The sequence below is a fragment of the Anguilla anguilla genome, chromosome 16, assembly GCF_013347855.1.
Source record: "Anguilla anguilla isolate fAngAng1 chromosome 16, fAngAng1.pri, whole genome shotgun sequence".
Classification (NCBI taxonomy): Eukaryota; Metazoa; Chordata; class Actinopteri; order Anguilliformes; family Anguillidae; genus Anguilla; species Anguilla anguilla.
This window is the reverse complement of record NC_049216.1, coordinates 28,551,266-28,563,438: the sequence shown is the minus strand read 5'-3', so window position 1 is coordinate 28,563,438 and position 12,173 is coordinate 28,551,266. Positions and strand designations below refer to the sequence as shown.

The 12,173-nt window shown below is 47.9% G+C and overlaps 1 protein-coding gene across 1 annotated transcript in view; it reads left to right on the top strand.

Annotated features, from left to right (window-relative positions):
• wwox (WW domain containing oxidoreductase) overlaps nt 1–12,173 on the top strand; it is a 305,089-nt gene that overhangs the window by 95,105 nt on the left and 197,811 nt on the right. The window contains exons 7-8 of the mRNA XM_035395673.1: nt 803–988; nt 4,056–4,320. Coding sequence (XP_035251564.1) covers nt 803–988; nt 4,056–4,320 — 451 coding nt within the window. The remainder of the gene's footprint in view (nt 1–802; nt 989–4,055; nt 4,321–12,173) is intronic.

Genomic DNA, 12,173 nt, shown 5'->3' with positions numbered 1-12,173 from the left:
GGGGGCGAGGGGGCGGGGGGAGGGGGAGTGCTGGAGGTTTTTGGGAAGAGCGGTTGCCATCTTCCTCAGTCAGGCGGTTAGTCGTGTCAGAATCCGCCCTTCCAGCCAGGAAGGAGAGGAACGGCAAAGTGCTTTAGTGCAATAGCTGTTTCATGCTCGCCTTACACACTACTTACATTCTTTTCAATGTAAAACAGTCGCTCCACAACCTCAGCCTTCAGATACGCACTTGTATGATTTAGAATTGATGTTGTGAATTAATTAAAGAACACAAATCTAAATGACGGTACTTTAAAGTGCCCCTGGAATAGCATTAATGAGGGCATTTGCTTTTGTTGGTCATCCAGGATGTAGACCATGTATAAGAACAGGAACCTCATGATGTGATCTGGACAGTCAGCGAAGCTGCCTCACTTTCTGCAGTACTGTCAGAAAAGAAACTCACGTGAAGTAAACACCACCTGCATTGTGTTTAATCCACACCGTTCCATCATAACACTTCACGCAGTGCAGAATATTAAAAAGCTGAGGTGATTGCTTGAAATATTTTGAGAAAGTATGTTAGCTTATAGCTTCTCAAGAACATTTATACTGTGAGTTGTGATATAGCTGTGCCTGGGTCCTGAGTTGTTTCTTCTACAGAATGTCATCACTGGATAAAATGTATGAGGTAAATATATGAGGCATGATAAGTGTATGATATGGTATGATAGGGGTGTATAGTAAGTATAGTAAGATGGGATCCGTTGAAAGGCGTGGCAAGAGCCCTGGTATAATGAGCCGTTTGCCCCCCCCCCCCCAGAGCCCTGCACATCCTGGTGTGTAACGCAGCCGTGTGCACCCAGCCCTGGAAGCTGACCGAGGACGGGCTGGAGTCCACGTTCCAGATCTGCCACCTGGGCCACTTCTACCTGGTGCAGTGCCTGCAGGACGTCCTGCGACGCTCGGCCCCCGCCCGCGTGGTGGTGGTGTCCTCCGAATCGCACAGGTGAGTGCGCCCCCCGACCCCCCCCCCACCCCCCTTCCCCACCAGCGCCGCGCTGTCACGGAAACGCAGCGGGTTGCGCTGGTCGGTCAGCTTGTCCGTCAGCGTCTCTCTCTCTCTCTCTCTGAAAGGCCGGCTCTCAGGCGTGTACAGCCGCGCGAAACGCGATCGTCTGAAAAACATCGTCAACTTGACAAATGGCCTTATCAGCCGAATCATTCACGCACTGTCCCAATATTTGCTGGACTTCTCTTTGACCCGCTCCATCTGTGTTTCTTTTTTTTCTTTTTTTTTTTGGTCGGGATAATCTCTGCAGTGGTCGTTGTGAAGCCCGCCTTGCGCCCCTCCTGCCGTTTCGCCAAGCATTCCACGCTGGTCACTCTGGACGGCCAGGAATTGATTTTGGCCGGAGATGGAATAGAGATTGATTAAATCAGAACGCAACGACCTCCATAGATTCGCCATGCAGTAACCCCCCGACACCGTGCCAAGAACGTACTTGGAGTTATTCTAGCAGAAGAAGCAATGCAATTAAAGTCCTGCTCCATGAATTCCAACTGCCGCGCGACGTGAGAGCCAGGATACATTTTTTCGCGGATATTAAAAACAATCGGAAGAGTGCGGTTGCCGTAGCCGTGGGATAAGGGCCATTATGAAGATGACCGCTCTGCGTTTCGTGAGAATCCCATAAGTGAACTGAAATTAAAATGTAACATGCCCTGCGTTGTTTAACGCACATTTATAAGAGCTCGAATTTGAGCTGTAAATTTAAAGGACAGAGTTCATGTGGACGCAGAGTAGGTGGGTTCATGGAACTGTCCTGAGTTCATAAGAGGAAAAAGATACCTTTTAGAAAAAGGGGGGGAAAAATAATCTAATATTACATCTTTCACAAAGGCTACTTAATTTCAGACTTTTTGGAATTGCTCCTATTGAAGCCCCCGTGCTTCCCCCCCCCGTTCCTTTATTTTATTTCTTTCTGGAAAGCTCAGATGCTGACCTTTGACCCTTGCTGCAGATTATTTTTAAGCCCCTTTGCCATAAAATAAAACCTTGACCCCAAGGGACTGGTGAGAGAGAGACTGAGACAGAGAGAAAATGGAGGGAAAAAGGCAAGCCGGGGTTTCAAATGAAAACTTTATCGCTTCCCAACACCGGGGCTTACAGTGTAACTGACACAATGCAGATAGATTTACTTCTCCTTATTACATTAGCTCCGGCTCACGTTAAAGGAAGAAAAGCCATAGAAACTATCTGCCGTTAAAAGAAATGCCCTCCCCCTTCCGCAGAACTGTTAAAAGACACAAAACCTTATCTTGTAATTAGATAGTAACCATAATCTGCTTGACCCTATCTTGTAGAATTAGGCCAGTTTTGAAAGGTGTAAAAATACAGTCCCAAACTGAGAATAGTTGAGTTGAGGCAAAGTGCAGTCAGTATGGCAGCTCAACAAAGATGTGCAGGTAAAAAAACGGCACTATAAATTGGATAGTGCTCCCCCCAACCCCCATCGCCACACACACACACGCATATGCACACACATGCACACATACACACACATCTATATAGGCATGTGCACCACACACACATAACCATGTAAAAATATGGCTCTATTAAAACTTGTACTACTTCAGATTCAAAACAGCATGCTTTGAGAAGCTAGAATAGAGCTTCCTGGGCACACAGTAAAACTAACAGGTGCTAACAAAACAATGCCAGGATTGCTGGCTAGAGGCTAAACAAGAATCTGTGGCACAGAACCCCTCAAGAGTTCAAGTTACGGTATAAAAGAAAGCTTGCAGATGTTGCATTGTGTGTCCAAAGGCACAACTTAGGGCCATAGCGAAGCAAAGGTAACATTTTCTTTTTTTTGTTTTATGTTTAATAGATTATGATGTGAATAGTTAATTCATTGCTTCCATCAAAACAAAACAAAACAAAGAAGAAGAAAAAAATTGCGCTCAGGGAGGTTCCTGCCACTTTGATATTTTCCGAGATTGTGATGTATTACTGTGACTGCGCAGTAGCATAGCATGTCCCATTCCAGCCCCTTGTTCAGGGACCTTGTCAAACATCTGGCATTTAACAGCTCCGTCAGAGACAATTAAAGAACGTCATGTTGCTTCTTTGATTTGTATTCAAGCATGACATTAGTATACTGTGTGAAAAAGCTGCCGTCTGCCAGCCCTCGTTCTGTCTATGTGTGCTGTACGCCAGCGTGTTCCCGCCTCTTTTAGAGGTTAATCCTGATTATTAAACCAAGCCCCCATGGAAAACAAAGGATATGCTTGAGATGGCACTCTTTGACAAATATGAAAGGCCTGTCATTTGCTCACGTTACCTCTGGCAAATGCAAATGACTGTGTTTGTAATGCACCTATTTTCCCAGATGCATTTTATTGGCTGCGGCTGTTCTTATTAACAGACATTTTTAGATAAATTTAGTGATGTGTCCAGAGCGATAGAATCATAATTTAGTGTGTTGAAGCAGTGTGGAATAGTATTTAAGGAACTGGGCCCATATCCAGATGGTTGCTGGTTCAATTCCCAATGGGGGGTGCTGCTTTTGTACCCTTGAGCAAGGTACTTAACCTGAATTGCTTCAATAAATATAAAGCTGTATAAGTGAAAAATGTGTAAAACTGTGAGCTATGGAAGTAACCCTGTTAATTAGGAGGTAGTAGCAGCAGCAGCAGCAACAGCAGCAGGATTAGCAGCAGCAATAGTAGTAGTAGTAGCAGCAGCAACATTAGCAGTAGTTGTAGTGCTTGTAGTAGTAGCAGCATTGGCAGTGGTAGTAGTGCTTGTAGTAGTAGCAGCATTGGCAGTGGGAGTAATAGCAGGAACAGCAGTAACAGTAGCAGTACCATTAGCTGTAGTAGTAATAATAGCAGTAGCATTAGGAATAGTAGTAGTAGTAGCATTATCATTAGCATCATTAGCAGCAGTCGTAGTAGCAGTAGCATTAGCAGCAGTAGTAGTAATGGTTGCAGCATTAGCATTAGTAATAGTAGTAGTAGATGCTGTTCGGATCTCATTGGGGCCGGATTCTGAGCGCTGTGTGTTGCAGGTTCACAGACCTGGTGGACACGTGTGGGAAGGTGGACCTCGCGCTGCTGTCTCCTGCTAAGAAAGACTACTGGTCCATGCTGGCGTACAACCGCGCCAAGCTCTGCAACATCCTCTTCTCCAACGAGCTGCACCGCCGCCTCTCCCCCAACGGCGTCTCCTGCAACGCCGTGCACCCTGGGAACATGATGTACACCTCCATCCATCGCAGCTGGTGGCTGATGACGCTGCTCTTCAACTTGGTCCGCCCCTTCACCAAGTCCATGGTAGGAAAACTCTCCCATCCCCCCCTCTCGCTTACAGGCTCTTGGTGTCGCGATGTCCGCGCGCTCGCCGCAGGTCCTGGCTGGTACCAGGTCTTTTGCTCGCTAAAATGGTGGCGTGTGTATTCGGCACATTGGTCATCATTGAGGCACTCAGACTGGTTTCCATGCTGCTTATTTCTGAATAGGGGCTGATAGTGTATCACTCCTTCGCTGGTTCCGCTGTGCCGTGTCGGAATATCACACGATGGTCGTGATGGACTCCGGAAGAGTCATTCCGGGGACTGGATCAGACTGGTCGGAGCAGGGACGCGTGTTGACATTGTGTGTGCCGTAACTGATTCACAAGGGCCACCGCTGTGTTATCACCTTAGCCTCGATACAATCCCTCTTTCAGACATAATATTGTCTTTGGCCTGTGCCAGAGCACGGGCGGGGACACCGTTAGGGCACCGACAGCTCAGGAAATACCTTGGGGATGGAGGGGGCGGAGGGATACCCTGGATTATTACAGAGATTTCATTGTTTGTTTTCTCTGTCTTCTCCCTATCTGTTTATTTTGTGTTGAAAGTTCCGCGCCTCCCCATTGGTCGGATCTCGCGGCGGCCGCGAGGCTATTGGGTTACGCGTTTCCCGCCGCTCGGCTCCGCTCGTCGCAGCGGCGCTCGCCCTCGCAGATGTGCTCCCCCTCTTCCCCGCTTCCTCCAGAGCCGCTCCCATTTCAGGCACATAAATTATCCTCAGACAAGCGCTGCACTGTCTCCACTCCACATCTTTGAAGGCTAGGGGGGGGGGGGATAGCGCCTGCTCCCAGGGCTGAAGGAAGACGCGCGCTCTCCAGCCAAACGGGCCCGCCGATAGGCTTAGCTGTAGCGTGTGGGCGTTTTCGCGCTCTTGCAGGCCAGCGGCCCGGCAGGCGCTCTCGCTGGGGCCGCGGTGTTAAAGGCGGAGCGAGAGTTTATCCCGAATTCGGCGCGCTCCTGCTCCAGAGCGCGTGCGTACGGTTCCGTGTTTCTGGCCCGTGCGCGCGCTCCCTGAATCAACTGGATTGTTTCACCTCTGAGGAGAAGCTGACATTCATGCGCTTTCGCCTGAAGTGCGGCCAGATACATGCTGCAGCGAGGAACTATAAAATCGAATACTGTAATTTATTATACAGACCATATGGGGGTCCCTGTACTGTAGGGTTTATAGAACATACCATTTCGTGCTTTGGGCCACCCGGATGCTAATGTATGCTTTTTCATATGAAAAAAAATGCAATATTTCTTTTCAGGGTATTTCAACTTTGTGTTGGCACTCACTGCTAAACCAGTTAGGGTGAAATGTGAATAAAATTCATTTACAGCAAAGCATGTGCCACAAATAATAAATGATAAAGATATACTTGGCATAGCATATTCATGTGTCCTCATATTAGTGGGTGTAGTGTGTGGTAAAATCTCACTTCCATCAAAAATTTAACTTCCATCAATATTTTCTTCCTGTAACGTTTTGACAGATTAAAATGCTTAAAATATCTGAAGAGAAGGAAAAACAGCCTTGAAAGATTTCTCAGTTTTTTCAGTTACAGTATGTGTAAAGAGTCTTGATTTATGAATTTACTGTATGGTGGTTCTGCTGTGATTGTTTTTTGTTTCTCTATCGTAGAATCTCAGCTCAGACATTTAGGCTATTGAACGAAGACCATTGTTCCCTCCTTTTTTACCTTCTCGTTTTCCTCGTAACCTCCCTGTTGGACTGTTTGTGCTTTATTTGGCTCTCTCCTCACTCGAGTGGAACTATGTAGACCAGCACAGTAGGTCATCTTTGGCTCTGTCATGGCCTTCCTGTCTTTCTCTGTCCCCTTCTGCTCTTAGGAAGCTTTGCTGGTGGCCCCGGGGTCCCACAGCCACCCAGCCCCGCCCTTGTGTCCAGCTTAAAACACCGCACCCCCTCATTGGCCACAACCGTTTTTCCGTGCTCAGCCTCAAGCTAATTCACATCGTCCTCAGCAGAACCAGAACCTGAACCAGCTCACTGCTCCCCTGGCCATATTCTCCTCTAAGCGGGCTCTGTTTGCTCAGCTGCACAGGTTATTTATTCAACATATCAGGAAAAATCTCTTCAGACATTGGTTTAAAAAAAAAAAAAAAGGAGTGCGAAAGAAAAAAGAGGTGGAGAGGGCAAACACAAGGTCTGTCCGAGTAATAGGAAACTGGAGGGTTTGGCCTCTTGGAGACCATCGCTATAAAACCAGCATCGGAGTCCAAAGAAAACAGGGCGAGATGCACTCGCTCGCTTTTCGCTCGTCCGTTCCGCTGGACCGACGCGCCGCGGCGTTGGTGGGTGAGGCGTGGGAGGCGTGGAGATCACTCAGGGGCTCTCGCACACGCCCACGCTCCCCTGATTCTCTGTGGCCCGGGTTCTCCGTGTGTTTTAGCCAGTGGGAGGCACAGAAGACCCTGGAGGTGACTGTTCACGGCCCCCCCCTGAATGGCCCAGTGCTGAGGCCTGGGTTTCGCCATCAGTTCAATTTGGCAATACAGCAACCGCCAAAAGTAACCCGCCAGACTGTTTTTAGAAAGAAAGAAAAAAACAATTTTGCTGAACTGTAAATCAAAGTTAAGGACGACTGTCGATTGATTGCAAGCCTGTGTTAGAACACCAGATCCTGCTCACGCCCGAACGCTATCGGAGATTTATAGAGTAAATGAATGAGCGAATCGATGAATATGCTGTCCTAGCGCATATTACTTATTAACAGTTATATCTCTATGATTAAATTGGATCATCAGGTGTCATACGGGCTCGGGAATATTCTTGTCGCGGAACAGTATTGATTTACAGTAAGAGACATGATGTGTCTACCCTTCGTGCCTCGGGCTGAAGTATTGTCATGCCTTGGATTAGACTCTGCGCTGTCAGAAGGAAAGTACCCTCGCCCTGCTGCTTAAATATTTTTGGATGCCAAAGAGGTGCTATCTAATGCAGAATAAAAAGTAAAACACACACACACACACACTCACACGCTTGCAGCTACCCTCACCTGAAGCATAGTATTTCCATCCTCTGGAGCTGGAGGTAAAAACTGTCCTTTATGTACTTTCCCCCTCATTTCATTTCTTTACTCCCTGAAACGATTGTTTCTTTACACATACGTGGAAATGCGTGGGGCGATATGAGAATTCCATCTGGGAGGAATGTATACTGAATAGTTTGTGCAAGCCAACACCACCTTCCCGAGGCCAGTGTGTGTGTGCGTGTGTGCGTGTGTGTGTGTGTGTGTGTGCGTGTGCGTGTGCGTGTGCGTGTGCGTGTGTGCGTGTGTGTGTGTGTGGGTGTGGGTGTGTGTCTCTGTGCATGTGTGTGTTTGTGAGCACGTATGTGCATGTGTGCGTGTGTGTGTGTGTGTGTGCGTGTGTGCGCGTGGGTGTGTGTCTCTGTGCATGTGTGTGTTTGTGAGCACGTATGTGCCTGTGTGTGCGTGTGTGCGTGCTCGTGCACCTTTTTTCGCGCAAGTTTTTATTAACAATACTTAGATTAATTAATAAGACAACAACATTTTCAAAAGTTGTTTTAATGCTTTTATCAGCTTTTTGCCACCTCTTTAATTAGATTTTTTTTGTAGATAAGTAAGTAGTTGGTAGATAATGATTATTTGTACATATTAAAAGAAGTAGGTAGATTTGTTAATTAATTTCATGAGTATAATGTGTTGACTCCGCTGTTTGTGTCTTAGATAACGGTCCCTCACAGACTCCCTAAAGCTGAACACTCGCTCTTATTTAAATCGGGGAGATGATAAGGTATTAAAAGTGCATCCCCTTTATAAAATCCTGCCTTGCTATTGCTCCAGACGTTTAGGGGCTTAATAAAACAGTGATATTATTTCATTTATTGGTTGCAGGGGTGTAAAGATGGTATCGTTTTAATTGCTTGTACACGCTACTGGGATCCGTGGAGATTACCCCAGGCTGCAAACATAAGCATAATGTTGACAGGAAGGGGCCAAAAACAATATGAAGCCAGAGCAGGCCACTGCCTCCCCAAAACAAATTTGCTTTCATTTTAAATGATTTATAGTGCGGTTATATAACTTCTCTTTTTTTACGTTTATTGGTGGGAAAACATCTGGACTTGTTTGTGATCTTTACGAATGCATATCTTTGTTCTAATGGTGACACACAGGTGGCCTCGGTGATTTCGCATCGCGCTGAATTAGCCCAAAAGCAAATCTGTCATCGTGACGGTGACCTTGTGAAGGAAATGCTTACAGCTCCTCGAAATTGTAAATCACTGCCTCAAAACATGGCATTCGGTGGACTTCTATAAACGCTTTAATAGTTTTCTTTTCCCCCCCAAAGACCTTATCATTCATAGAATTTCTAAAAGAAACCAACATACAAGTTCAAAATAAAGACAATGAAGCACATTTTAAATGCAAGGCCAACAGGTGAGGGGTTCTGTGCTCGGAGCAGGACTGAATTAAATTATCTCACAGTGTTTTGCACCTGGGCCATCATATACATTGGCTTGACAGTGCACATGAGACCTTGGTGCTTGGAGGCTGAACTGCATGATGAGGTGAAGGTGGAATGAGAGATTCAGTGAAGAGCGGGGGGTTCGTATTTTATTTAGCTTGTATATTGTTGTGACCTCCTTTTTGTAGGGCTTCTTGTCCTTTGCACAGGTACCTACAGGGCTTTCCACAAAGCACTAGTGCACGCACTGCAAGGCACTTCACCGTGCTCTTCAAACTGCATTTTGTGGAAATGCAAATGCACTGATTGAAAATAAGTGTTTAATAAAGGTCCTCGACATATGAATCATTACTATGGTCTTTGATTAGCATCATGCTCTCATTACGCTCTCAAACAGGATAATCTCTTGTGATGTAGATACCGCTGTAACCCAGCATTGTTTTTTCCTAATAGATCATCGGGTGCCATTTAAGCCCGTCTGTTCTCTACTTAACCACTGGGCGGTGACGGTCAGCCCCTGGTTTTGCATCTGGGCATCAGAAATGATAGGACGTTTGTGGAAAGGCCGTGGACTAATCCTCCCCTCTGTGGAGGACCTGGGGCCTGTGAAGGCTATAAGGCTAGCAGAGAGAGTGTTCCAGTGCTCCTGCCCCCCCCCCCCAAGGACCCTTCCAAAGGCACCCAGAGGCCCTTGGACTGGCGCCTATAATCGCCAATGCGCGCTGCACCCCCACTTCCGCTCTCGAAAAACCCCTCCGGCGTCGTCGCGGTGACGTGTCCGGGGCCGTCCCTCCGAGCGGCCCGGCTCTCCGTGCCGGGGAGCCGGTGTTGTCTGGGCGGAGGTTAATCTAAATCACCTCTGACAGGAGCCGTGCGCGGGGCCCTCTGAGATGAAGGGGCTTTCACAGCTTGAGAGCTCTTTCCATTACAGAGCCCAACAACTGCCCGCAGTGTGCCGCAGATTCCTCAAAACTGCCAGGCCGGCGTCGGCCGGGCTGCCGGCTACGAGAAGAGCTTCTTAATTCAAAGGCCTGTTTTTTAAATGCCCTTAATGACCTGACAATAGAGAGCAAAACGAAAAGTCGTGCCTCGAAATCTACTGGACTTTGATTTTTTTTTTTTTAATAGCAAAACCATGGATTTGCATTAATATCTCTCTTTATTTCTGTAACCCCCGCTAATTAAGATGGAATCCGTACTCCTCAATAATGCCTAATTAGGGTAGACGGTAGAATTAAATCCTTGCTCTGTGACTCTTTCTCTGAAGCCTCTACCAGAGGTACCGCAGTGAATAATTCCTCTGGCCCCATGTTCAGTATTTAAAACATATTTCCTCATAAATTGTAGACCAGAGACGGAAGGTCCATTTCCTTGTACCCTTGCAGGAATGTAATCTCCTTTGTTTGTGGTGTCAGACAGCAGGATTAGCAGGTTGGGTCTGACATTTGGCTGCTGCTGGGCCTACGCTCCTGCCAGAGGGCTGCTGTGTCGCTGTAATGGAGGGGTGGGGGTGGGGGGGTGGGAGAGCGGGATGCTGGGAAGAGGCCTCCCGGGGGCCTGCAGTGCTCCAATCAGCCCGGACCCCCACAGGACCCCTTTCGGGGAGCCCTCTCAGCCCTTGCAGAGCATTTTCAGCATTTTGCCGCAATTATTTTCCCCCGGTTTGCGCCCCAGGCGCTCAGCTACCTTTTTACATATGCACATTATGAACTTTTGACCAAGGCCCAACAGTCGTATATTAGGAGGCAGTTTCTTTAAAAAGGGAGACTTAACAAGTTCCTCTGAGCATTGGCAGTCGTCTCTCTCACCATTGAGGTCATTTAAGTAACTTGCTGAGAGGCTGTTCTGAGGCGTCCTGACGGGACTTAAATGCATCTCCCGCCCCCCCCCTCGCCCCCCCCCCCCCCCCACCCCCACTACCTTCCCCGGTCCCCATCCCTACCTCCCCCCCCCCCCACCCCCCGACCGGTCTCTCCTGAAAGCGGGGAGACAGAAGCACATCTCTTAGTCTCGTGATGGATCTTTCTCGCAGCGGCTAACGAGGGTTCTGTTTCCATTAGCGCCCTACAAGACGAAGCAACTGCGATTTAATGAAGTGTCTGGCGAGCGCGGCTCAGATTTATCCCGCCCCGCTCCTCCGTTTTTCCCCCCTTTCCGCCCGTTTCGCCGGCGCCTCGGCGAAGGGGGCTCCCCGCTGCCGGCTGCCGGCTGCCATTAGGGCCGGTACTCTCCCGGTAAACGGTTGTAAGGTCAGGCGCTGTTATTGGAGGGAACAAGGCCCCGTCGCCGCGGCGCTCGGCGGCTCGGCGGCTCGGCGGCGGCGGCGGGTGACAGGCGCTCGGCGGCGCGCGCGCCGGAGCGGAACGCGGAGGAGCAGAGGTCCGGAGCCCCGCCACCCCGGGCTGGCGCGGGAGCAAATGAGCTGCCAAGCTGGGCTAATAGAGTCATAATTGGTGATTAGGGCCTGGAAAGGTGTGGGAACATCTTAATACAGACTGGCGTTACATTAGAGCTGCAGCCCCGCGCGCGCTCAGTCACACAGGAAACTCGCGGGGCCAGGCTCTCCGTGCCGTTGCGTTTCATAAAATACTTCTTTTTTTTTTTTGCGACGACCGTGCTTTATGGCCTAATTTTTTTCCCAGGATGCTGTGGTGTTGTAAGTCTACACTCTGGATGCAGTGCGTTGTAGGACTGAAGGATCGTTAGGACTATGGGCTTGCTGGGGGAAAGTGTGTTCAATTAGAAATGTCCCTGTTGGATATTAATCAGATCTCAGCAAACAGAAAAAATAATTTGTTTTTGCATTTTTGGCCTTTTTGAACCCTTTTTTGTTTTTTACTTTTAGAGACTGAATTAAAAAAGCCTCATATGAGGGTTAGTGTATTCATTTTTGACTCTAAACAGATATAAAAGACAATTCAGTCTGTTGGTTAAAGCATTTACCGAAGAGCAGCTTTAGTGTCCTGCAGTTTATTCCTTATGATTTCTTTTTTTAACCTTTTATTACATTTTTCTTTAAATGTGTTGTTCATTTTTCTTTTAGTGAGTTACCTTGTATTTCACAAACGCATGCTCATTTTTCACACACACAATCTCGGCATCTGAAACGGAACTGTTGCTCGTGAAGGTACCAAAGCTTTGCCGGATACAAGAAAGGGACCCTTTAATGCATCGGCTTCATAACAAGAGCCGACCTCCTTTTTCATGAATGGAGCTGGTTTTGAATGAACCGAGAGCGTTGGTAATGGCTTCTGCGTCTTGGGTGAAGTCTGCAGGGGACGAAGAAATGACTCCAGTCTGCCTCCCGGTTCTAATCCTGAGCATTAGAGGCGCACAGAGCACTATTTATAGCGGGCCGAAGATGTGAATAGACTGTCCAGTTTCAGTTTACAG